This window comes from Rhea pennata, chromosome 20 (assembly GCF_028389875.1).
Source record: "Rhea pennata isolate bPtePen1 chromosome 20, bPtePen1.pri, whole genome shotgun sequence".
Classification (NCBI taxonomy): domain Eukaryota; kingdom Metazoa; phylum Chordata; class Aves; order Rheiformes; family Rheidae; genus Rhea; species Rhea pennata.
In genome coordinates, this window is record NC_084682.1 from 12,450,065 (window position 1) to 12,474,109 (window position 24,045).

At 54.8% G+C, this 24,045-nt stretch overlaps 1 protein-coding gene across 3 annotated transcripts in view; it reads left to right on the plus strand.

The window, feature by feature from the left end:
- HIP1 (huntingtin interacting protein 1) overlaps positions 1 to 24,045 on the plus strand; it is a 72,516-nt gene that overhangs the window by 41,202 nt on the left and 7,269 nt on the right. For 2 of the 3 annotated variants that reach the window (XM_062592786.1, XM_062592787.1), the window contains exons 2-17: positions 4,074 to 4,137; positions 5,112 to 5,254; positions 5,986 to 6,042; positions 6,816 to 6,896; positions 10,428 to 10,504; positions 10,882 to 10,943; positions 14,793 to 14,933; positions 16,142 to 16,199; positions 19,469 to 19,544; positions 20,557 to 20,688; positions 21,619 to 21,716; positions 22,415 to 22,487; positions 23,023 to 23,206; positions 23,332 to 23,420; positions 23,645 to 23,761; positions 23,890 to 23,991. In XM_062592786.1, coding sequence (XP_062448770.1) covers positions 4,074 to 4,137; positions 5,112 to 5,254; positions 5,986 to 6,042; positions 6,816 to 6,896; positions 10,428 to 10,504; positions 10,882 to 10,943; positions 14,793 to 14,933; positions 16,142 to 16,199; positions 19,469 to 19,544; positions 20,557 to 20,688; positions 21,619 to 21,716; positions 22,415 to 22,487; positions 23,023 to 23,206; positions 23,332 to 23,420; positions 23,645 to 23,761; positions 23,890 to 23,991 — 1,554 coding nt within the window. Of the gene's footprint in view, positions 1 to 4,073; positions 4,138 to 4,771; positions 4,935 to 5,103; positions 5,255 to 5,985; positions 6,043 to 6,815; positions 6,897 to 10,427; positions 10,505 to 10,881; positions 10,944 to 14,792; positions 14,934 to 16,141; positions 16,200 to 19,468; positions 19,545 to 20,556; positions 20,689 to 21,618; positions 21,717 to 22,414; positions 22,488 to 23,022; positions 23,207 to 23,331; positions 23,421 to 23,644; positions 23,762 to 23,889; positions 23,992 to 24,045 lie in introns of those variants that run through there. The other variant, XM_062592788.1, reaches the window with a different exon arrangement.

Sequence of the window (24,045 nt, forward strand, 5' to 3'; positions counted from 1 at the left end):
GCAACCTGGTCTCCGCGGGCTGCTTTGGTGGGAAATCACGTCCAAGGCTGCTTATCCCTGCTACCTTTTCCCCACCGTGTTTTTTCTCCTCTGGGAGGATTGCTTGGAAAATCCGGAGGTAGCACGAACCTCCGCGTCCTCTGCAGGCTAGGGAGCGAGCGGTGTCCCCCTGGATCGGATAGCAGGCCTGTGCTGCCTGGCTAATCTCTTAGAGGAACAGTTTGGGAAGAACAAAAATACCGTCCTCAGGAACGAGCCGTAGGAAATGACATTTTCGACTTGCAACTTTTAATTTCCAGCTTTGCCGAAGGGTGTTGGGGCCGGCCGTGGGAGGCCGCCCAGGCAGCAGTACCCAGCTGGGGCCAGCGCTGAGCAGCCGCCTGGGCTGTGCCACTTCCCTGAGTGCCTCCCTCTAGGAATGCACTCAGCGCTTGCCTTGGCTGCCGGGCGGCTCCGTTTCAGGGCAGTGGGGGGGAGGATGGATGCAGGAGGGCTGGCGGGATCCAGCTCGCCTTCCTGCGCGCTGCCGCCGATAATCGCCTCTCCGGAACCGGCCTCGGAGCGAGCTGCTGCGGCAGGAAGCTCTTCACAATGCCGCTCTTTCAGCCGCGCGCTGAAAGGTCCCAGCCCCTCGCGGCGTCAGGAAGCCCTTGGCCTGAGGAATGCTTGGGCCCATCCGTATCCTTCCCTAACCTGCCGGGAAAGAGCGCGGCTCTTGCACCCCGCTGGAGGAAAAGAAAACGAGGCTCCCTGTGGCCTCGCTCCCCGCGGAGGCTGCTTTCCGCGGCTGCAGCTGTGACCGAGCAAAAGGAGCCCAAAGTGACCGTGTTTTGCTCCCCCGGGGGCCCCTTTGAAGCGGCAGCAGGCTCTCCAGGAGCCGCTGCTGCCCCCGCCGCTGGCTCTGCAGCGGGCCCTCGGCGGCGGAGACCACAGAGAGCAAGCGCCTCCGCTTCTCCCGGCAGCCGCCAAGCGCAATTCCAGGCGGTGGGAGCCCGGGGAGCGTTTGGCCCGTGGTTTAAAGGACGGGGGGGGGCAGGAACATGCCCATGGAAACGAACAGCACTGTCATCTAGCCTCTAACTGGCTTTGAGACCTCGCTCGCAGGATCTGTGTTTTCAGTTAGCCTCCCACCTTTGGTCCAAAACTTTGCTGGCTTTTCTTCTCGGCTCTTTTGGAGGTTACTTGGGGGAAAACTTAGCCCAAAACCTGCCAGGCCACTTTTTAATGCAGTAGCTCTCCTCTTGCACCCCTCCCCTCGTGCAGTCTACCTATTCACTTCTGCATTGAAATTTGCTTTTTACTGCTCTCCCTGCAGCTGCAATCACCTCTGAGCAAAATCCCATGGTGGCGCAGAGCAAATAAAGCCAGATTTTTTTATCTATGTATCTTCAGATAAGCTTTTAGGTATCTAGAGTTGTGAAGGAAGCACGGTGTGGTTAGCTCGTACTGAGATTTGAGGATGAAGTCGGATGGGATGGGCTGAGGCAGTCTGATAATTCGGGGAAGTCCTAGTCCTTCCTCTCACTCCAGCCCTGTGTTCCCACTCCAGGAACTCCTCTGGCCCCAGGGTGAGCTGATCCTGGCGGCTGAGCTGGCAAAAAAATAACCTCACGAGAAATGTCTGCCTGTCCTGGTGCTCAGAGCAGCTCCTGAGAGAGAGAGACAGGGCTGAGAACCAGAGGGAGTGAGATTGCTCCTTCCAGTGCCAGAGGGACCCTCCTGACTGTCCTGTCTACATGTGCCTTCCTGTTCATAGGCTTGAGTTTAGGACAAGGACAAGGCACACTTAGAGCCCTCTCCTCACCCAGCCCCACCTACACTGGGATGTAGGGCTATAGCTGTGGGCATCATGTTCCAGGCTGCAGCTGCTGCCTCCTTTCTGAGGATTTTGTTCTTTGGATTTTGTAAGAGGAAAATGAGCACAATGTTGAATTCCTTTTTTTTTAAAAAAAAAAAAAAAAAAAAAAAAAAAAAACATAAATAACAATTTATGCTGGAGAGCTGGGAGGATGGCCCCCACCCTTAATCTTCCTGCGTAAAGAATCTGCTGACCTCCACCCAGTAGTTTGGGAGGGGACATCTGCTGTGATAGAGTCCCTGCAGGGTTTCTTCCAGCTCTCCTTAAGGCTGGGCTAAGTGGCAAGGTCTGGTCTGGATCCAGGCCTCATTTCATTTTGCCTGGACCAAGGTATTCCTCCGGCAGAGGGACTTTCAGGGAGCAGGGATATGCGGGCAGAGTGTGGCTCGTACCTTATGTGCTCTCCTCGTTCTTGCACAGCGGAGAGGAGCCAGTCCCGCCTGGAGGTTTCTGCCCTCCTCTCCACCATCTGTTGGGATGAAGCTATAGCAGGGCCATCTTGGAGATCAAGGGAGCTGCTGAGATGCAGGGAGGACTATCAATGAGTAAAAACATGGCAATTAATCCCACTGCTTTCATTGGCTTGTGTCAGTAATTAACTGCTTCTGACTTTGCTGAGCTAGCCTCTCTCTTTCATCAGTGCAGTGTGGATCACTGCAGGGCAATGTTATCACAAGTGTCAACGTAGTGGCAGAAGTTGTTGTGAGTAGGGTGAGCGCAAGCTGGCAGAGATGTCTCCATGCCAGTGTTGCAGTGATCAAACCAACAGTCTCTTCAACACAACGGTGACTGCTAGCAGTATTGCAGGGCACTGGTGGGGCTAGGAGTAAGTTTACTCTCATGCAGATTGGGTGGCTGGGACAGCTAATGTATCTCCCAGTGTCTGGTTTGCCTCCCAGCTCAGGCATGCACCTGAGAAGGGAGGTGTAGAAATGGGATAGAGTCAAAAAAACACTCAAAATCTTGCAAAGAAAACACTTCCGACTTTTACAACTGCTTGTCTGCCAGCTGAAGCCTAATGCAGTGGCTTCCTTTGCTCTGTGTTCACCCATGCTTCTCAGTGTGGGCTTTGTAAGCTCCACAACATTTGCATTGCAAAACATGCCTTTCCGAGCAGAGCAGAGCACAGAAGGGCAACTTGAGCATTTTGTGGGTACATTTGCACCAGGGGGAGGCTGCCCACAGCCCTCAATCTTGCATCCACCTGCCCTGGAGGAAGGCTTGTGTCATGTTGGAGCAAGATCAGGGCTGCCAGGGTGTTCCTTGCTGTGGGGACCTCTTGTGCCAAGGACCACATTCAAATGAGCTGGATTCAGATGTGCCTCTTAAGCAGTGAGTTTGGGAGAAGGCACGAATGGGAGCAAAGCTGGATCTTGGCACAGAGATTCATGAATTGGAGCTGGATGCGGGGGAGGCTGCAGCAGAAAAGGGGATATCCGGAGGATCTGAGACAGAGTGCCGTCAGTGCCTTCGGAGAGGCAGCCGCGTCCCCCTATGCCAGCAGGTCCATCTCTTCTGTGCCACATTGAGCACTGCCTAGTAACTCCATGTCCTGCCCACTTCTTGCACTGAGTACGTGGCAAAACCATCCTGCTGCTTCCAGCCGTGGGGCTGTGGGATGGATGGGACTGGAGCATCAGTATTTGCAACAGCAGATTTGCAAAGCTGCTCTGTTTTCTCTGTCCAGTGCCTACTAGTTGATACCAGCTAAGCAGCGACCTGTACTTTACTCCAAACAGCTCGTCCAGCCCATTTCCTTCTCCACTTTGCCATCCCTGTGGGGGGGTTCCCCGTGACCCCCCTCCACAAGCTCCCTCTCTGTGCAGCCTGCTGTAGAAGGCACAGGGCCTTCTGGCTGCTGACCATGATCCAGGATCAGAAGAGGGGTCTGCCTTCCCTCTGCCCACCCCGCTGCCTCGCGGGCAGGGGAGAGTCCTTTGTGGTCGGTGCTTTAATTGCATCATTATTATGCTGAGTAAATGAATCCTGGCAGCAGCTGAACCTGCCAGATTCCAGGCACATCCCAGAAAGGCATCCGGGAATAAGCACTGTCCAGCTGGCATGGGACAGCGGCGGCTTAGAGGGCTGGGGACCTGGATGGGACCCAGCCACCGACAGGTGCCGGCAGATCCAGGGACCTGCATCCATGCAAGCAGAGGGAACTGGAGGCCTGAGCCCTTCTCATCTCACCCCCCTCCCCGCTTCTGTTTTTCAGACTGTCAGCATCAATAAGGCTATTAATACACAGGAAGTGGCTGTCAAGGAGAAGCACGCCAGAAATATCCTCTGAGAGTTGGCTGCAGGACAAGCGAGCGTGGGAGCTGGCTGGGGCCACCCGGAAAAGAGGCCAAGGCAAGGCAGCGCGTGGAGAGAGATGCGGGTGAAGCCGGTGCTGCCCGGCTGGGCTGGGCTGCCAAGCGCCGCCACGGGACAAGGCAGTCCCCGGGGTGCTGGGGTGATCTCTGTCTGATGGCTGGGGCTTTCCCAGCGCAGCACTGCTTAGCAGTGTGTGCTCCTTTCCCTCCCTCCTGCTGCAGCCGTGGCTTTTTTGATGGACCTGCATCCAGCCTTGCACTCCCACCACTCGCACTATGGTGCTGCCATCTGTGGGAGCAGTGATGGGAGAGCAGGAGGGGCTGATGTCCATCAGCAAACTGTCTAGCATGGGTGTAAGGCAGTTCAATCTCAAAGGTGCTTTTGATTATTTGCTGTCCCTAACATCTGGACCTTCAGTGCAAGGCCACCGAGAAATGTCAGCGAGACCTGGCCTGGCGTGTGCAGGTGGTGCTGAGCTGGAGGAGAGAGGTAGCATGTGCCACGCTTGGGGACAGTGTGTGCCCAGCCTAATGACTGTGTCTTGGCAACCTCTCAGCTCCCTGTGATGGCCCAGCTCTCCTTGGCTCTCCTGCTACGCGCTGGGAAAGCACAGAGCGTTCCTGCATGCTCCAAGCTCCCTGCTGCTGGACGAGATCTGGGATCAGCCCCGCAGCTCGGCTGCCCAGCACCGCAGGGGCTTGGCACCAGGCTGGACCCATCTTCTCTCCCCATGGAGGAGGCTTTTCCCCATGAATCCCTGGTAATGGGCATGGATGCTTTGCAAAACCCCTTGTTTAAGGTGGGAGGGCTGCCTATCTGCTGTGGGGGTGTTGAAGATGGGTGGTTAGGAAGCAACCAGCCTGGCCTGTTGTTTTGGGGAGATCACCTCAGGCCCCACAAAGTTGCCAGGAGAGCGTTTCCTTGACCAGCCTTTCACCATGCATCCTGGGCACGCACCACGAGAAGGGGGCGCAGACTTTCTGGTCAGTCGTGAACCGGCTTCCCCTCTCCGGCAATGCTGTACTCTGCTGGAAGTTCTGCCATGTCTTCCACAAACTCCTTCGAGACGGCCATTCAAATGTAAGTGCTGCCCTGTGCCCCCACAGGTTCTTGAAAAGACCTCAAATATATCATTGCCCTTCAAATTCGTGACCTGTTTCCTGAATTTCGGATACTGGGGTTGGTACTGCAGGGCAAGGCAAGGCACTGCGTCCAAGTGACCCTGTTCCCTGACACGTCTCCTAGCCAGCTTGCATTGAGGAGCGCTCCAGCACTGCTGCCCCAGGCAACTCCATGCTTATGTCTGGTTGCCCCCAGCCCTCTTCCGTCACATCCCATTTGCTCCATTACCTACGCCCACTTTGCTTAATGTCATCCTTTACCTCCACCATTTTACCTGGAGGACCTCAAGCCTTTTACAAGTAAGAAAAACTTTTCAAGGATTTGTCCTCTAAAAAATACCCTGAGCTAGGTCATGCAGAATAGCTCCCCGGTGCAGACAGTGTATCCATACTGATAGTGCCAGAGGAAACTGCTCTGCTCAGGAAGATAGTGTGCATCTGAGAGAGATCAGAAAGGATTCTCCATCCCTGGGTAGAGATGGGGAGACTGAAGCATCCTAGGACTGGGACTTGCCTCTCAAGAAAGAGCAAGCTCTCTGCAGAGTTGGGAGCACCTCCAGGAGTCCCATTTCTATTTGTTAGCTCGAAGTAGTGTCTACTTTGGCAGCAGTGCCTGTAGCTAGCAGGAGCATGGCTGGCTAGGTGTCCTGCTTTTTCTTGCTGTTATTTTATTCTTGGTTCCTTTTCCAGGTCCTGAAAGACTCTGTGAGGTACAAGAACGAGCTGAGTGACATGAGCAGGATGTGGGTAAGTGGCCAGTTCTGCCAACCTTGATAGGGAAATGGCTGCAGGACACTGGGGCTGGGCTCATGGGTCCTTGGCAGCACCCTGCCAGGCTCTGTGCCCACGGCTGGAGCTGGGCAGGCTGCAGGATGCCTCCATCAGCTGCTCCCCAGCCCCATAGCTACCCCAAGACTGTCTAGCCCCAAGGAGGATACACAAGTAGCGCAGAGCAGCTCTCGCAAATTGAAGCTGACTCCATGTTATTGGTTTGATTATCTTCTTGCCGAAGAGAAGCCAGGCCCTGAAACACTGAGCTCTGGGTGGATATCAGGAAGCTTAAAATCTCTCTGGACTTGTTCTGACTGAGATTGCTGGCTCGGCATCTCCAGAGAGTGGCTTGGCCTAGAAATGCCAGGTCTGTTTGGTTTGCTTCGCCTTGCTGCGAAGAGGGGTGAATAAGAAAGAGTATTTATAGCAAGAAATACTCATAGTAATGTGAGTGAGCTCTTTTCAGCTACACTAGGTTACATGGGGGATTGGGGGAGCAGAAGAACAAGGAAAGTCACAACAAGGCAGACTGCCAAGAGATGGGCCAGAAGCTGAAGAGCTGTAGGGTTGGGTGGAGGGGGAGGATGTGACTTGCATATCGTGGGAGGAGAGAGTGTCTCAGGGAAGAGGAGGGAAAGGGCACAAAGCTGGCTGAAAGAGAAGTTCAGACAGGCAAGTTTCAGTTGCTGCCACCCACAGCAGTGGGGAGAAGCCTGCCCCAGATCTGAATGCCTTTCTTGTGTCCCCAGGGTCACCTGAGTGAGGGCTACGGACAGCTGTGCAGCATCTACCTCAAACTGCTGAGAACAAAGATGGAGTTCCACACAAAAGTGAGTGTCCTCCATCCCATCCTATCCTGTCACCATGCTCACAGGACCCCAGCCCAGCCTGCCCAGCAGCCACAGCTCCACGGCTGGGATTAACAGCCCCTCACCAGCCCAACTGGGAGAACGCAGCGTGCTTATGGCTTCTGGGCAAACTGGCCACTGGGCAAGTGTTATGGAGTTGTTGGTTTTGTCCGGGGCTCTGTAACTGGGTGCAGTAGAACATCTACCTTGCATGGGATGGTCGAAACACAGCCCCACAGGCAACGGGGCTGCTGCAAGTCTTAGAGCACAGCTGGGCCCAGCTCAGGGGCTACCATGAGAGCTTACATTTTGGGGGTGCAGAGCCAGAAAGTAGTGAAAATCCTGCAGAGCAGGATAGTGGCTGGCAGATCAATCGGAGCATTGTAATTCTCATGCTTACCCCAGTGTGTCCTTTCCTGTATCACAGGCCTCATGCTGCCACCATGAAACAATGACACAAACTGCCAGTGTTTCTCTCCTTCCCCTGCACCAAAAGTGGTCCAAGGAGCAAAGCCCTGGGGACGGTTGTCTTCATGGCGTATTTAGACATGTTGGCTCCTTGGAGGCGCTTAGGTTGGTCTTCTTTGCTCTGGAAGTGGGGGCACTACAAATACAAAGAAGGTGTTCAGAGTAGAAGACCCTGGGCTTTGGGGTGCATGTTTCCCCTGGTCTGCTGGAGTCCAGATATCCTTCTTGATAGGCAGAGGCAGAAGACAGTGTGTATTGGGCTTTAAGGAGAGGAAGGCTGAGATAGAGCCATGAACCTGCACAGCCTCAGCCCCCTGTGGTCTGCTCAAACATCCCCTGCCTGGCTGCAAATGCTGAAGCCAGCCCATGTGGCAGGACTGGACAGGAGGCAGTGCCCACGGCTGCGGACCCAGCAGGGCAGCAGCTAGTGCTGAAGGGTAAATCTCTTGAAAAACCCTGCTGTGGAGCCCAGCACCTCCATCGCACCCCAAATGCAGGCAGGGGAGCTGAGGATTTAGGATGATAGGGTTCATGCACCAAAATGGATGAGCAGAAAGACCCTGCACCAGCTCCAAGTGATGTACAAGCAAATGAGGATTATTTGAGTCAGCACAGCCTGTGCTCTGAGATGAACCAGAAATCCAGAGGAGGTAGCACAAAACAAGCCTGCTCAGCCCACAGCTGCCTTTGCCTTCGTGATCCCAGAGCCTCTGCCTCCGCATTAGCTGCCCCCGTCCCAGCACCTGCATCACTCGGCGGCAGGGAGCAGAGCGAAACGCTGCATCCCCGAGGGAGCAGGCAGGCCCTGTCATCAGAGCAGCAGCTTTCCCCCGCACTGCATCACACGCGTAGCAGGCTCGCAAGGATCTCCCACCACGTGTGACTTGCAGAGTTTCTTTTAGGAGAAAAATAGCATCTGTTGGTCGCACTTGCGGCAGCTTTCTGAAAATCCTGTTCAGAAATACGTTGCCCTAAATTCAACCTTCAGAAGAGGACTTGTGCTCATTGAAGGTTGCCAGGCATGGGGAGGGTGTGCAAGGGTTTGAGAGAGGGGTGGCCCCTTGTCCTCAGTTGAGTCAGCACAGCAGCATGACATCCCATCCTGTCCCACCCAGTCATGTCTCCAACTTGTGGCTTGATAATGAAATTATTGATGTCTGTCACTTGAAAATCCATTTTTTCTCTCTGGCTTTTGGGCTCATGGATCAAAGGCGCTCCTTGGAGTCAGAGGACAGCCCAGATTTTTTTTTTCCTCCTCTCTTTGCTTGTGTTAGGAACTTGTTTTCACTTTGCAGACCAGAGCTGTTGTATAGGTCCCTTGTTTGGGCTGGGTTTCAGAGAGGATGTGGTTGGAGATTTGGCCAGCTACAGGTCTGCTGTCATAGCTCAAAGCCAGCTTGCCTGATGGCAGCTTGGTTAGCGATGTTTGCGAAAGGTGTTGGGGAGCGTATTTATAGAAGGCAACGTGATGTGTCCTGTTGTGCGTTCTGGGAAGCAGCACTTCCATCGATGGAGTTTATTATTTAGGCAGACGCTTTCTTCTGTTTGAGGCATAAAAAGAATAAAGGTACACCTCCAAGAACAGAACGAAAAATCATTGTGGGCTTTTATACAAACACTGCCCTGCATGGGTTTAAGTGCCCTAATCCTTAAAATAATTGGCAGCAGCAGATTTGGTGCCTGCAGGGTTTTCTTTCTTTCGAGCTCTGCTCAAACACAAATGCTTTGCAGAACAAGGTGTGTGTAGCCAAGGACTTTACCAGTGGCTAAACAGGGGCTCTGGAGCCCTGAGCCCTGCCAGGACAGCCTGCCACACTGCTAAGGGGCTACAAGAGGGCCCCTAAGGTCAGGGCTGCCCTTCTGGCACCTCGCACCTATGGTCTCCAGCGCCTGGGCAATCGCTGTCCCTGTCTGGCCTTTCTGTTCCCTTCCAGGACACTTGATAATTGAGTAGAAATACTTTTCCTTCAAAGGGACTTTCTGAATCCAGACCCGTGCCCTGTAGCATGGGCCTGGCTTCAGAAAGCTGTTAAACCTTCTTTAAAACTCTCTGGCCAGGATACTCTAATGAGGGAGGCAGCATGAAAAAGCTTCACCTTCCAGAGCAGAGATACTGGCTCCTTCTGTGGCTCCTTCTTTGGGCTCTCCCTGCTGGCCATATGCACTGGCCAGGAACAGCGTGACCAGTGGACACCCTCATCCCTCTTTCTGCAGAGTATGTGCCCAAAGAGGCATCCCTTTTTCTTCTAACTGTTCAATGGTGCCTTGAAAGAGCTCACGTCCCCATCTGCTTTCTGCTCAGCAGGTTTCTAAACCCAGGGAGATCGGCCCTTGCTAGACAGAATAATGATTCTGCAAATCATGGAGGCTCCAGTCCTGTTTCACCAAAGGCCTTAGACTTCTCCTCTGTAGTGGCAGGTGCTAGACATCTGGTTCCGTTCCCATCTCTTCAGCCCCTGCTATGGAGAAAGGGATCTTTGCAGAAATCTACTTTTCCTCATGATGAGGAGCTGGGCTTTGCTGGGTGACACTGCCTGCACAGGAGCATATTGTGGTGGGCTGGCAGGCTGCTGGCCCGTGGGCATGGTGTGGGAGAGAGCTGGGGTCTCTCTGCCTTTCACTGCTGCTTGCTTCATCAACAGCCTAGAATTTGCAGGGATGCAGCTTTGTCTCCTTCATGGCACAGCTCTTTAAGAAAGCCTGCAGTCTTGCTCTGATAAGATGGAAGGAGAAGACCTGGAGAAGTGCCATGAGATTTTAGCCTGCCACCAAAACCTTTGCAAGGCCTGGTTAGAGAGACAGCCACCATGGCAGTGGTCTTCTAGCTGAGAAGGCCAATGTGTGGTACTTCTCAGCCCAAGGGGGCTTCCTTGGGGCATTTGAAGAGCCACCCCTGTCTCTTGCACCCATGGCCATGGGCCAGAACGGCAGCTCTGGCCCTCTTGGCCTGCCAGTAGCACTGCCCCAGCAGCCACAGAGCTGTGGCCCAACTAGGAAGTCCTCACCAGCCCTTTCCCTGACTCCTCCTCCTGATTCCTTGCGCAGAATCCCAGGTTCCCTGGCAACCTCCAGATGTCCGACCGACAGCTTGATGAGGCCGGAGAGAACGACGTCAATAATTTGTGAGTTGGGAGCAGGAGAAACGAGGCATTCCCATGGGAGGCCGGGGGCCAGGAGGCGAGGGGAGGAACCTGGAGGTCAGGTAGCGCTGCTGGAATGGCGTTGCACATCCTCGCGGGTGGCCTGTCTGAACTGGGGATGGGGGCCCTGCGTTGGACCCTCTCCTCCACTTCCTACCATGAAGCGAGCATGTTGCAGGTGTGCTGGGAAGCATCCCATGAGCACAGCTGCTACCCACGCCCTTCCCAAGGGGTGCCAGGGCAGTGTGGGCTCTTATGCTGGATCACTCGCCGAGCCCCTCTGGGGTGACACTTGCCAGAAGATGAGACTTGTGCAAGTCCATGGGGATGCTCTAATGTTCTTATTCCCTCCTTCCTAGTTTCCAACTGACAGTGGAGATGTTTGACTATCTGGAGTGTGAGCTGAACCTCTTCCAGACAGGTAAGCCTCTTGTTTTCATGACCTGGAGTTGCCGTGGGCTGTGGGGTTTCAGGGTGAGACCCTGCCACAGCTGTGGGTGCAGTGCCAGAGGAGGCTGAGCTGCTTCCGCTGTCCCAGATCAAAGCTCCTGGGGGTGTTGATGCGTGCATGATGCTGAGTCGCAGGCTCCAGGAAGGGAGTTGTCTGAGGGCGTCTGAGCTCATCTGTTTTTTGTGCACTTCACCAGAGTTATTATTAGCCAAAATTATTTCATGTCAAATAGTTGGGCCTGGCTTATGCCTCCCTCCCAGCAGCCCTCCAGCATTGCTGGGAAGCCTACATGGAACCGGCTGCGCTGTGCAGCTCTGCTTTATCTCCCCATGCTCCCCCAGTTTCACTTGCCTTCATGATCTCTCACGTCAGCGCTCTCCCTGGGCTGGGGTTCTCTTCTTGCTTGCAGGCTTGTAACAGGTTCTGTTTTTTATTTACAAGAGGACATCAGCTCCCTCGGATATTTTACAGCAGTTCCAGAAAGGAGTAGGGGTACCACCTGCTTTCTTCATTACTTTCTTCATTTCTGTTCGTAGAGGCTGTAATCAGGCAGAACGGTGAATGCTAGCGAGTCTCGACTCTCGGGACTAGGAAGCCATGAGTTGTAATGCACTTCTGTATGCAGTAGCAGAATTGCATTTTGGACAAATTAAAGCAGTATTAGGGCAATCCTTCCTTTGCTGGATTTACAAGGCCTTGAGTGCTGGCACTACAATACAGCAGAGGCATGTGATAGCCTTGAAGCAGAAGTGGAAATGTGTCATGGCATGGAGGTTCCTGTATGCTTTTATCTGAGGCAAGAGAGTGAATTTGGCTGGCTTATAGTATGAGGATGTGTTTTAATGGAGCTGGAACAGTGCGTTCATCTCAAGGCTCGCAGGAGAGGAGGGACAGCAGCATGTGAGCTCGCTTGGTGGGGCCAGTGCTGAAGGCTGGTCCATGCCTTGCAGCCATGGTCCCAGGAGTACTTTCAGGAGCTATTGCTGCAGCCCTTCCAAGGAGAGAGTTGCTAGACAGAGAGAGAGATGAAGCTGCTGCCTTTCCCGATAGCTTTGCTAGACTGCTGGGGTGTCTGGTCCATGCTGCTGGTTCAAGGCCAGAAAGCCCTTCCGAGGTTTTTTTCACGGGGCGGGAGCTGTGGGCTCCCTCGTGCTGCCCTTTGGGGAGACAAGGGAGCCCAGGCCATGAGGCCATTTGCAGAGTCTGTGTAGTGCTTCCTCTAGACGTGGTTAATCTGTGTTTTGATCCACCTGAGCAGATGTAACGTGGATACTGGAGGGTGTGGGGCTCTTCTGGCCTCCAGCTCCTGCTCATCTCCCAGGAGGTCCCCCTGAAGCAGTCTGTGTGCCCATACCTTGAGAAGTTCATTGGGAACAGCTTTGTTAGTGCCTTGTACAAATGCTTCAGGCCTCATAGAGACTTGCTGAGGAAGAATACTTTGGCCTGCCCTTTATAACACCCTAAACTTAACTGTGACCTGTAAAACATGCCTCAAATGGCTGAGGGGTGCGGTAGGAGCCCTGCAACCTGCTAGCGGTTACAGGGGATGCTCATGTGTGTCTTAGTGCCATCTCCACGTTCTCCACTCGCTGCAGAGGATCACGGACGTGAGGCGCTGTCCTTTGCCTCCGGATGTTGCTGGAGTCTCTGGCTGCATCTGACTTTTTGTGCACACATCTCTGGGTGCCTGGTGCCCAGCAGGGAGACGGGAACAGCTGTGCTGCCCGGAAATAGCTGGGCATGACTGCGGGACAGCTGTACTGTGCAACCCTGAGAGCTGGGAAAGGAGGGAGCTGTGGCTCAGGGTTGCCTCCCTGCCTTGCGCTGCAGGGAGGCCTCATTCGCTCCCCCCAGCCCAGAGTCTGCGCTGGGGGGCACTGATCCTCCTACTCCTGATATCATCTGCCAAAAATGGGCAGTTTGCAGTTGCCCAAGGCCTGGAGCATGGCCCAAGCTCCCTGCTGCTCCAGCCCGTTAGCCCAGTATTTGTATTGCAGTGATGCCTTCCTTCAGGGTTGCAGCTGGGTGCTGGTAGAACCATCAAAATCTCAGCATTTTGGGGTGGGTTTTCATCCTTTTCCTCTCACCTGTAGCCCATGGCCCTGGAATGGCAGTGGCAGGCAGTGCCCAGGGTGGCAGGCAAAACACCAGGCTGAGGGGCTACGTGCTGCTCAAAAGACATGGAGCTCTGCCCCGGGGACCTAGCAGGACTTTAGGACCAGGCTCCTTGGTCCTGTTTGGTTTGATTTCCCCTTGGTGAAACCATGCTGACTACTTCTGATCACCGTCTTCTCCTCCATATGCTTGGAGATGATGTCCAGAATGATCTGTTTCATCACCTTTCCAAGGATAGAGCTACAGCAAGGGCCAAGGCGTTTTTCCAGGGGCATGAATGGTTGATGCAAAGCATCTGGTGGTCCATTAGCCTGCAGTGCGCATGCAAAGCCCTCCAAGGTGCTTTTTAATGGCACAGCTTCCTCGAGGCTGAGCCCTGGCTGGAGAAACTACCTCTTGAAGGAATGAGATGGGGATGCAGGGCCTGGAGAGACTGTGAAAGGGGGAGCACAGTGCATGCGTGGCCCACCACTGCTGTGTTGCTCCCGGTTCCTCCCCTCTCCATGCCCATGATGTGTATGGGGAATCTGGAGTACTGCGTCCAGTTCTGGGCTCCCAAGTACAAGAGAGACATGGAACTACTGGAGAGAGTCCAGTGTAGGGCTACAAAGATGATCAGAGGACTGGAGCATCTGCCCTCTGAGGAACAACTGCGAGAGCTGGACCGCTTCAGCCTGGGGAAGAGAAGACTGAGGGAGGATCTTATCAATGTGTATAAGTACCTGAAGGGAGGGTGTCAAGGGGATGGGGACAAACTCTTTTCAGTAGTCCCATGTGACTGATCAAGAGGCAGTGGCCACAAACTGAACCACAGGAAGTTCCGCCTGAACATGAGGGGGAATTTCTTCACTGTGCGAGTGACAGAGCACTGGAACAGGTTGCCCAGAGAGGTTGTGGAGTCTGCGTCTCTGGAGAGATTCAAAGCCTGCCTGGATGCAACCCTGTCTAACATGCTGTAGGTGACCCTGCTAGAGTAGGGGGGTTGGACTAGATGATGTCCAGAGGTCCCTTCCAACCTTACCCATTCTGTGGTTCTGTGATTCTCTACTGAGCCCTTTACGGCTGGCCTATAGCCCTAAGCAAAAGTGTTCCCATACTTGCATGACTGCGCTGGGAAACACTGTCAGGAATTTGCTCTCGTGCTGAGCTTTCAAGCAGCAGGATAAGGAGCAAATGGCTGCATGGCAGAGGGCTGCGTCCCGGCCCCAAGAGCCGACAGGTCACTTGTTCCAGGTCACATTGGCCTAATGCAGCTGACCTGCTTTAGGCATCTGTTTTGAGAGGAGACGGACCAGCTTTGGAAGGCTGTTGCTCTCCTCCAGAACTAAAATTTAGACCATTAGCTCAGAGCTGGCTGTCTCCCTTGGATCAAGCAAATCCTGGCTTCAACAGGCTGCCCACATCATGTGGCAGAAGGATTCTCCCCAGCACAAGTTTCCATAGCAGAGCAGTGGCTGGCAGTGGATGCTGAGACTCACCAAGGGGGTGTCTGCAGCCCAAGAATGAAGTGCTGCTGTCCTCCAGGCTCTACGGATAGGAAGGGAATGTCATAGATACACTCAGGCCCATGCCTGAGTGGAACTGCTGCACATAAATCATTACATAAATCATGTAATACCCTGTGACCTTCCGTGCTGGGGGTGATGGTTTCCATGAGTCTCCTGGAACTATCTGAGCACCATCTTTACTTTTTTTTCCTGGCAGTGTTCAATTCCCTGGACATGTCACGCTCCGTGTCGGTCACTGCTGCAGGCCAGTGCCGCCTGGCCCCACTGATCCAGGTGATATTGGACTGCAGCCATCTCTATGACTACACTGTCAAGCTCCTCTTCAAACTCCACTCCTGTAAGTGTTCCTGGGGCTGTTGCCTCTCGGGTTCAGCATCTGCCCCTAATTGCTGGGCTGGACTGCAGGTGATTAGCAGCAGGCCGAGCGTCCCTGGCACAGCTCTCTGTGAAGGTGGATGCTGAGCTGTGCTGCTCCTCTCCCAGCCAACTACTCTTTCTCTGCAGTCTTGAGGCTTCCAGCACTTGGTAGCATGAGCCAAATTCTTGCCATCACAGGCAGGAGGTCTGACTGGGCTGGACCTCTACGTGTGTTTTGGGAGCACATCTCTGCTGTGTTTGAGCACAGCCTCGTGTCCCACCAAACACAGGCCAGCACAGAGAAGGGCGATGAGGCTGCGAGGAGCAGAGCGTGCTGTGCCCAGAGCATTTCCAGGCACAGCTTGCCAGGCTGTCCTGCACAGGAGCAGCCTGGCCAGCAGCTTAGTGACACCTGAGCACCTGCCCTCTGTGCCTGTCTGTTGCTGGGGATCACTGTTCCTTGCCCAAGTTGTGCCTGTCACCTCTCTAAACTTCTTCCCAACCTTTGGCACAAAAGGAGTCACCAGAACTCTTTGCAAGGGCCAAGGAGGTGCAAATGATGGAGAGGAGCAAGTGGCAGAGCTCTCTTCCAGACCAACCCCTCCCATGCCAGGCACGCTCCATCCCACATTAGCTTTGCACGTGCTGCAGGGCAGCTTTGCACCAGCCAGCCTCCCACACTGTACACACCTCAGCCATGGGGATTGCTGCATGTGAGGAGCTCACCCCAAGCCCTGGCAACCTTGGAGTTGGAGAATCCAGCTGCTGGTACTGCCTAGTAGTCTCAGAGTCCTTAGGTTTCTTCATGTTCCCCTTTTAGTCCCAAGTCACAAATCCAGCTTTGCAGTCACAGGCTTTAACAACAGTGCATTGCGTGAGCTGAGAAAGCTGCATCTCCCCAGCACCTTGTAGAGGCTGCAGCTGAATGCCAGCTTGCAACCTTTCTCAGCTGCTGATCCCCTGCTGCCCCAGGAAAACATCCTTTCCAGGGCCCTGCGGACCTCTCAGGGGATGTGATCCCACACTGTAGTCTGTCCTACAGCGAGAGGCTGAGCCTGGAGCACTGGAACCCCAGGAGAAGGGTGACGGTCGCTGGGGAGCACCCATCCTGCACGATCACATGAATGTGCTGTCCTGATCTGGGCGGGTTCCTCGGGAGGTGAGGTTTACATTTGCTTCGTCTTCCAGGTCTCCCAGCTGATACGCTGCAGGGCCACAGGGACCGCTTCCTGGAACAGTTCAGAAAGTAAGTGCCTGGGTGGACAAGGGCTGGCTTTGCTCCACGGTTCATTTGTAGGTGATGCTTTGCATCGGAAGAAATACTGTGCACCCACTCGGAGCTCCGCTCGGTACCAATTGCAAGCTGAGTGGGCTACCAGGGCCCTTTATAATTGGGCTCAGCAGTTGAGCGATGGAGGCAGATGAGATGCAGAATCTTGGCCTGGGGCTGAAAAGTCGATCCAGTCTGACTTCTCTACCTCTGCTCAGAAACAGCTTTCCTGGAGCAAGGCTGGTTTCTCCAGGACACCCACTCTGTTTCACTAATCCGCTGCTATTGAATTACTAGATAACTGTGTTATTAATTCTAAAGAGGCATTCAGCCACTAATGGCATTTGATATAAAATGCTAGCTGATGATTTGAAGTCCTCAACCATTTAATTGCAGTTTTAACTGCAATGTGCAGTTGGCATGCTGAGATGAAAGGCTCTCAGGCATTGCTGAGGACCCCGTCCTGCCCTTCCCAACTTTGCTGGAAGCGTTTGATCTGTTTAGCGCAGAAGCTTCGCTGCATAAAGGACATATGTGTTTAACAGAGGTTGTGAAGGGGAGCACAGCAGGTGGCTGGCAGGGTGGCCTGGTGACATCCCGGGGCAGTGCGCATTCGGTGCGGACGTGGTGTTTGGCACAGCAGACTGTCACATCTCTGGGAGCTACCCTTTAGCAGCATTTTCTGCTTGCAAAAGGCCCATCTCCTACTCTTCTGCTGGGAGAAGGATGCAGCTGGGATACCTTTGGAGTGCTAGGGTGACCTGTTCACTGGGCAGAAACTCAGCTGGGCTTTCAGGGAGGGCAGGAGCACAGAGGAAAGACTTGAATCCTGTTTTTTGTCCTTTGAGCAGTGACAGGACGCAGCTAGAAATGCTGTTACCACAGAGCCCCATCGTGTAGCCAAGGCCATTGCCTTTGTGGGCTTGGAGCACGGAAGAGATTTCCCGGAGCAGTATTTAGTTTCACAAAAGGCAAACTGTGCAAAAGTGGGGAAGCTTGTTAAAAGGGTAAAACCTGCAGGCATCGTGGAGACTGTATAACACACTGTGGTGGGCAGCAAAGCGCAGTGAGTTGTCTATGCAGACACTAGAGAAGAGCCTGTGTATCAGGGAAGCTGCGTGGTCAGGCAGTGGAGCAGGGATGGCTTTGAGGAGTGAATCCTTCTGAGGAATCATCCTTCAGAGCACGCATGGCATGCCTAGGTGAGCACAGAGAACGGCCTGGCATGAAAAATCTAAAACCAGAGAAAGGCAACTCCAAATGAGATCCTGAGGAGCACTTGCTTCAAGCGCAGGCTGAGCAATACTTTTTCATGTGAACCGGGGGCTGGTGAGTCACAGCAGGTCAAGGGGAGCGCTTGTGGGAGACACTTTGGGAATAGAGAAGCTAAAGGACCTCACGGCACCAGCGGCCCCTGGTCTGGAGCCAGGGTCTGCATCTCTGAGGAACTATCCCAAATTGGAGAATCAACAGCAGAGATTTTAAAAGAAGCAGATAAAAGGGGTAGGAACAGATAAGCAGAATCGAGTCACATTCATCCAAATATCCAGAAACTCAGATGTGAGAGAATGGTTGTAACATGTTGCTGGAAAATTGGGCTCTAGTGAGACAGGGAGGGAGATGAAGGCACCGATGGGGCTGACCTGGGGCTTGGCACCATGGTGAGACGAGGATGAATTTTATAAAATGATAGAATGGGATGGGCTGAGTGTTGCTATATAGCAAAGTTGTGAGTCAGGATTTGGGAGAGTCCTGCAGGGGAATCTGCACGCATGTGCAGAGCAATATAGATGATACAGTGAAAAAGTTTGTTTTCCAAAGAAATGAAGCTGCCCTGGCATGTGAGGGCAGGTCTTTCTTGGATTAGTTACTGCCCTAAAGACAGGAGACAAAGTACTGAACTTAAATGACAGATGATTCCCTGTCGTTCTCAGGGAATCCCCAGGCGACCAGAATTGGTGTTGTTCAGTGTTTTTCCAGATGAGAGGAGAAGATTGAGTCATGAAACCCCACAGCCTCTGATACACAGTTATTTAGGGCAGTCGGAATGAAAGGTGACCATAGAGAGCAGCGGGAGGACGTCACAGCGCCGAGTAACTGCGGTGATAGGGCAGCTCAATTCAAGGTCAAACGCTGCAAATCAGTCCCCGTGGGAAAAATATTACCAGCAATGTCAGCATGTGCCCAGGCTCTGTGTCAGCTCTGGCCACCCAGGACAGGGAGCCTGTGTCGGATGTGGACAGCAGGCAGAAAACGATAGCTCCGTGGCATTAGCACAGCAGGTGGAATGTCAGGGATGGCCGGGAAGGGCACGGAGAGCCGGAGGAGCATCCCTGGGCTGCTGTACCGCCAGGCAGCCGCGGCTTTCTCCTCCTTTCTGCCAGCTCCAGGGGTGTTACAAGAGCAGGAGCAGCCGAGAGATGGCCGAGGGGTGGGCAGAGGCCCCAGTGGAGAGGTTAAACGGACGAGGATACTTCATTTGAGAAAGGAGACCTGGGAGGGTTATAGTAAAGGTATGGAGAATCACAAACCGAGTGGAAGAGGGAGAGGGAACAACACTTTGCTTTTTTCATTGCGCAAAAGCCAAGGTGCCAAAGGAAATGATCTGGCAGCAAGTTTAAAATAAACAGTGGGGAGTACTTTTTGGCACAGGATGCTCTTGATGCCAAAATTGGAAGTAGCTTGAGAAAGCAGATAGGCCTACTCGTGGGAGAGATGCCCAAGCAGATAATTAAGTGTGGTGCTGAAGATGCAGTACCCAGGCTGGAAGCCCAGACCTCTTGATTGCTGGGAGTGTAATGTGAGCAGCGCTGTTTTTCCGCTCTCCCCTCAAGCATCTGATCCTGCCCACTTCAGAGACAGGACAGGGAGGTGGCTGGACCTCTGGTCCAACCTAGAGCAGCCATTCTCCTGTGGTTCTCAGTTTTGGGTCCTTCTTTCTGCTCTTCAGGTCCCTTTCTTTGGGGTTTATGGGAGAAGGTATCTGGGCAGTGTTTGCTTCTCAGGTGGAGCAAGAGGTGGGAGGCTGGTGTTTGAGGGGCTTTCCCAGGTCTCGCCATGGGCTTGATGGCAGTGCACATCCCCGCACCCTCCATCACAGAGCAGCAACTCAGTGACACCGCTCTGGAGCCAGGCGAGAGGTTGCAGGAGGCATGTGGAGGAGCTGCCCATGTTGGGATACATGAGAAAGTGGGGCACGGCACGTGGAGAGCCTTCCTTACCAGCCTCTGCCCTTCTCCTTTCAGGCTGAAGGACCTGTTCTATCGCTCCAGTAACCTGCAGTACTTCAAGCGGCTGATTCAGATCCCACAGCTTCCAGAGGTAAGAGCTTCATGGATCCGGGTCCACCTATGGCACACGGAGTGCTTGCCATTCCCACAGCCATGGGTTTGCAGCAGGAGTGGTGGTGTGCTCCCCTTCCCAGGGCTGGAGGAGACTCACTGCGCAGCTCTGTGGCCCGAGCTGATCGGAGCCCAAATGTGCTGTAAGGGCTCCGTTTTGTAGAAGTTACCAAAAGCACGCAGCTTGCACAGGCTGGCAGTGAGAGGCTGGACACGTCTGCACCCACAGCTCGCCCGGGGCTGGTGTGCTGCTCCTGCAGCAGCTTCCTTCAGCTGCTTTTTGCGCATTCAGGTGGCACGCCGGAGGACCAAGCTGCATGCTTGCTTCCCAAGGGGTTTTATCCAGTTCCTGAGATGAGCCAAGAGCAGAACATGGCCCGAGGTTCATCCCCGCAGGCCTCCCTGGGTCTGGCCCTTTGGGTAGGAGATGCTCCTCTGGCTGCTGCTATCCCTGCCAGGGGCTTTGGTCCTGGATCCTTTCCCAGGGCAGCAGAACTGGGAGGTGCAAGGAGCAAAATGACTTTCCAAACTGTTAACATCATGCTCAGCTCCTACAATGAGCCTGCAGTGTAATGCCATTCCACATCCACCTCCAGCTCTGTCTTCTGGAGCCAAAGCTGCCTGCAGAGCTGGCCTGCAGCAGTGACAGCCCCTCAGACCCTGCTTGTAGCAGATTTAAGACCTAATTTGTTCTGGATACTCAACCCCTCAGTGCTGAGCCCAGCCCTAACTGGGCATCCGCAGAGCATCTGTGTCTGCAGCCCGTCAGCAGAGGGGACACGAGCTGCATTTCTGGTGCATGTTGCAGGCACAGCAGCCAGAGCAGAGCGCAGCTCCCACTGTGCCGAACCACAACCCTGCTAGGGCTCGTTCCTGGCCAACTCTGGGGCTGCCAGGGATGGTGGTCGGGCTGGATTTAGGCCAGCTGTGTCTGAAGTCCTGCAGAGGGGCAGATCTCAGTACTGCTCAGCCACGTTCTCCTCCCTTCCCAGAACCCTCCCAATTTCCTGCGAGCCTCAGCACTGTCGGAGCACATCAGCCCTGTAGTGGTCATCCCTGCTGAGGCATCTTCCCCAGACAGCGAGCCCATCACTGATCTAGTGGAGATGGACACAGCATCACAGGTGAGCCACCAAGGAGCCTCCTCCAGGCTCTCCTAGCTGCAGTCTGCCTCTCTTGCTATGGAAAGCACCACATCCGCCTATGGGTTCCACAGCCAGACTGCGTCCAGGGTTGTCTCTCCAAGCTGTGATTTGGTTGGATCTTAGAAAGCAGAAAGCGGTGGAGGCCTGGAGCCTATGGGGTTGAGAGGCATTAAGGAGGGCCATGCGGAGGCCCTCCATGCGGAGGCCCTCCATGCGGAGGCCCATGTTGGCACGGTGTGTTCCCAGGCGGTGGGTGCCCACGGGGCTGTTGGGAGGACTGCATAATCTGGAGAGGCTGAAGTTATGCCCTGGTGCTTCTCTTAATAGTTTGGTGCCCTCCAGTGATGACTGGCTATATACATTTTGCTTTCCAGAATTGCCTTGAAGCTCTTACAGGCTTGTGCTAGGCCTCCTTCCCAGGGGTCGGGGCTGGATGATACCAAGGCTGGGAGATGCCTTCTTCACAATGTCTCTCCCATTCAGCATTTCGTGAGAGAAACCGTGAGCAATGAGATGGCACTGGGGATCTCCCTCCCCAGGAGTTAGTTGGGAGCAGACCACAAATGTCTCACGTTAAACACTGGGGTCTGGTTTTCTGCATTGGACACCCATGAGTGAGGCTGTGCCGCGCAGGACAGCAGGGAAATTCAGTCCTGTAGCAGCTGCCTCAGGTGTCCAGGTGACACAAGGAGGCAACAGCCCTGCTGGCAGACATAACATAGTGGCGCACAGCAGGCAGGTCTAGGCGTTGGCTCTGTAGGGCTCAACACCCTCCTGCCTCCGCTGCCCCGCTGGGGGCTTGTGCTCCAGCTCAGATAGCTGGGGGACCTGGGGCTCCCTGCATGCCTCCTTGGGGTGCCTCAGGCAGGTTTGGGTTGACTCACTGGCTCTGCATTTCTCTCCCCTCAGAGTCTATTTGACAATAAGTTTGATGACATCTTCGGCAGTTCTTTCAGCAATGATCCTTTCAACTTCAACAGTCAGAATGGGATGAACAAGGATGACAAGTGAGTTCTCCCTGCGGAAGCTCCACAGCTTCTCCTCTCCGAGCAGGGCATCATGCTTGAGCATTCTTCCTGCATGCCGAGGCCTGGGTCTCCCTCCCAGGGGACAGTTTATCTGAGGAACGCTCTGGAGAGCATCCTTGAGCCATGAGCCCAATCCTGGGGCTCTGCAATACCGTGGGTGGTAGAAATGGTCCGGAGTGGATCGGGAGCTCTGTATTGCACAGCAGGAGCAGATGCACGCAAGTCCGCCATGGGGTGGCTGCTGCACACTCCCAGCCCTCATGGAAAAGGAAAGCAGTCCTCTCCCAAGGTACCTGTCCACTGTGCTGGTAGGCACCATCGGACCATCTTAGAGACCCCATGGTCAGGTTCAAACCAATCCCAGGATCTCTGTATGTGTCTCTTGCTCTTCTGTTGTGGGAAAGAGGGGCCAAAGCACAATGTATCTTTGTCACATCCCCATCCCCTTTCTAAGGTAGCTGGCAATTTTTGTATGCAAAAAGCTTTGAAGGATCCCAATAGTCTTCGGTGCTTGTCCCCAAGCCGCAGTTGTCTTTGGGGAAAAGGCACACGGGGCTTGGCTCAGCCACCCCCAGTGGACGTGGCGACACTGCAGTGTTATTCTCTCCTCATCTCTGTACCTCTGTGCTGGTGGTTGGTAGTATGGAGGAAGTTTCTGATGTCTCTCTCCTTCCCAGGGATCGGTTAATTGAACAGCTTTACAGGGAGATTGGAGCCTTGAAGGAAGAACTGGAAAACTTCAAGGCTGAGGTGAGTTTATAACCGTCCGCAACACGGCTGGGGCGTTGCTCTCTGCAGCACTGGAGGCGAACGGGCCCCAGCGATCCCAGGGCAGGATGAGGCCTGGAAGCTCATGCTGTGAACAGGGCCAGTGTGGGGCGACAGACCCTCACAGTTGGCAGTGTCCAAGCTGCCCAGAGGGGTTACTGTGCCTCTGAGAGCTGCCATCCCAGGCTTTGACCACGTCCATGTGTCTGTCCTGCCTGTTGCTGCCCTGGGTTTTGGGTTCTGGGGAGCCATCCCCAAAGGAACGAGGAGTCTGTAGGTGTCCTGGGTCACAGTTCTCCGGTGCCCATGGGCAAGGGGCCCTCCGGCCACAGCAGGCAGCCCCTACAGGGCTGAAGCACCCAGGAAGGAAGGCGACTCGCTCCCAGGGCCACTTTAACCCACCGCAGCTGATGCTTCGGCTGCTGTGTCCCCAAGTCCCCCCCAAGAGCCCCAGGGTGCTGCCAGCAGGGCAGGTGCCGGCAGCTCCTGGCGCCTGCCCAGCCTGCCGTCCCCACAGAGCGAGCGGCGGGCGCTGCAGCTGCGCGGGCGCATCAGCGAGCTGGAGGCCGAGCTGGCCGAGCAGCGGCACCTCAAGCAGCAGGCCTTGGATGAGAGCGAGTTCCTGCGCGCTGAGCTGGAGGAGCTGAAGAAGCGGCGGGAGGACACCGAGAAAGCCCAGAGGAGCCTGACGGAGATCGAAAGTGAGGACAGGGGCCTGGCCCAGCGAGATGGGGCTGCTGGGGTGGGGAGATTGGCTGCCAGCATGCCACCAGGCACTCACCTTGCTGCTCATGCACGTGCGTGCGTGTGTGTGTGTGTGTGGCAGGGAAGGCACAGGCGAACGAGCAGCGATACACCAAGCTGAAGGAGAAGTACAGCGAGCTGGTACAGAACCATGCTGACCTGCTGCGGAAGGTAGGCTCCTCGATGGCCCAGCAGCCATCTCCTATGGGCCACCACGGGGCGATGCCCTGCGCAAATGCTCTCCAGAGCTTTTCCCGGCTGCTCTGCCTGAGTGGGAGCACCTGGATTTTGCCCCAAGAGCAAACTTGGGCCAGCGCTGGGAGGGTGGTGCTGGCCAGGGCAGGATGGGAGGGCAGGTCGGGCAGCTTTTGAGCTCTCCAACGCTCTGTCCTCAGAATGCAGAGGTCACCAAGCAGGTGACAGTGGCGAGACAGGCTCAAGGCGACGTGGAGCGGGAGAAGAAGGAGTTGGAGGACTCCTTCCAGCGGGTGAGCGAGCAGGCCCAGAGGAAGGTGAGTCGGGGCCCAGAGCAGAGAGAAGAGGTCCCAGTAGGGACGGGACAGGGGGCCACAGCAGGGACGGGGCTGAGGCCAGCACCCCTTCAGGGTGTGGACTCAGGGCCCCTTTCTTCTGCTTGCAGTCTCAGGAGCAAACGGAAGTCTTAGAAACGTTAAAGCGGGAGCTGGCAGCCAGCAAGCAGGAGTTGCAGGCCCTTCAGGGCACGCTGGAGTCCAGCACACAGGTGAGAGCGCTTCCTCTCAGCCCCTCGGGCTGCAGCGGTGCTGCCGCTGCCTGG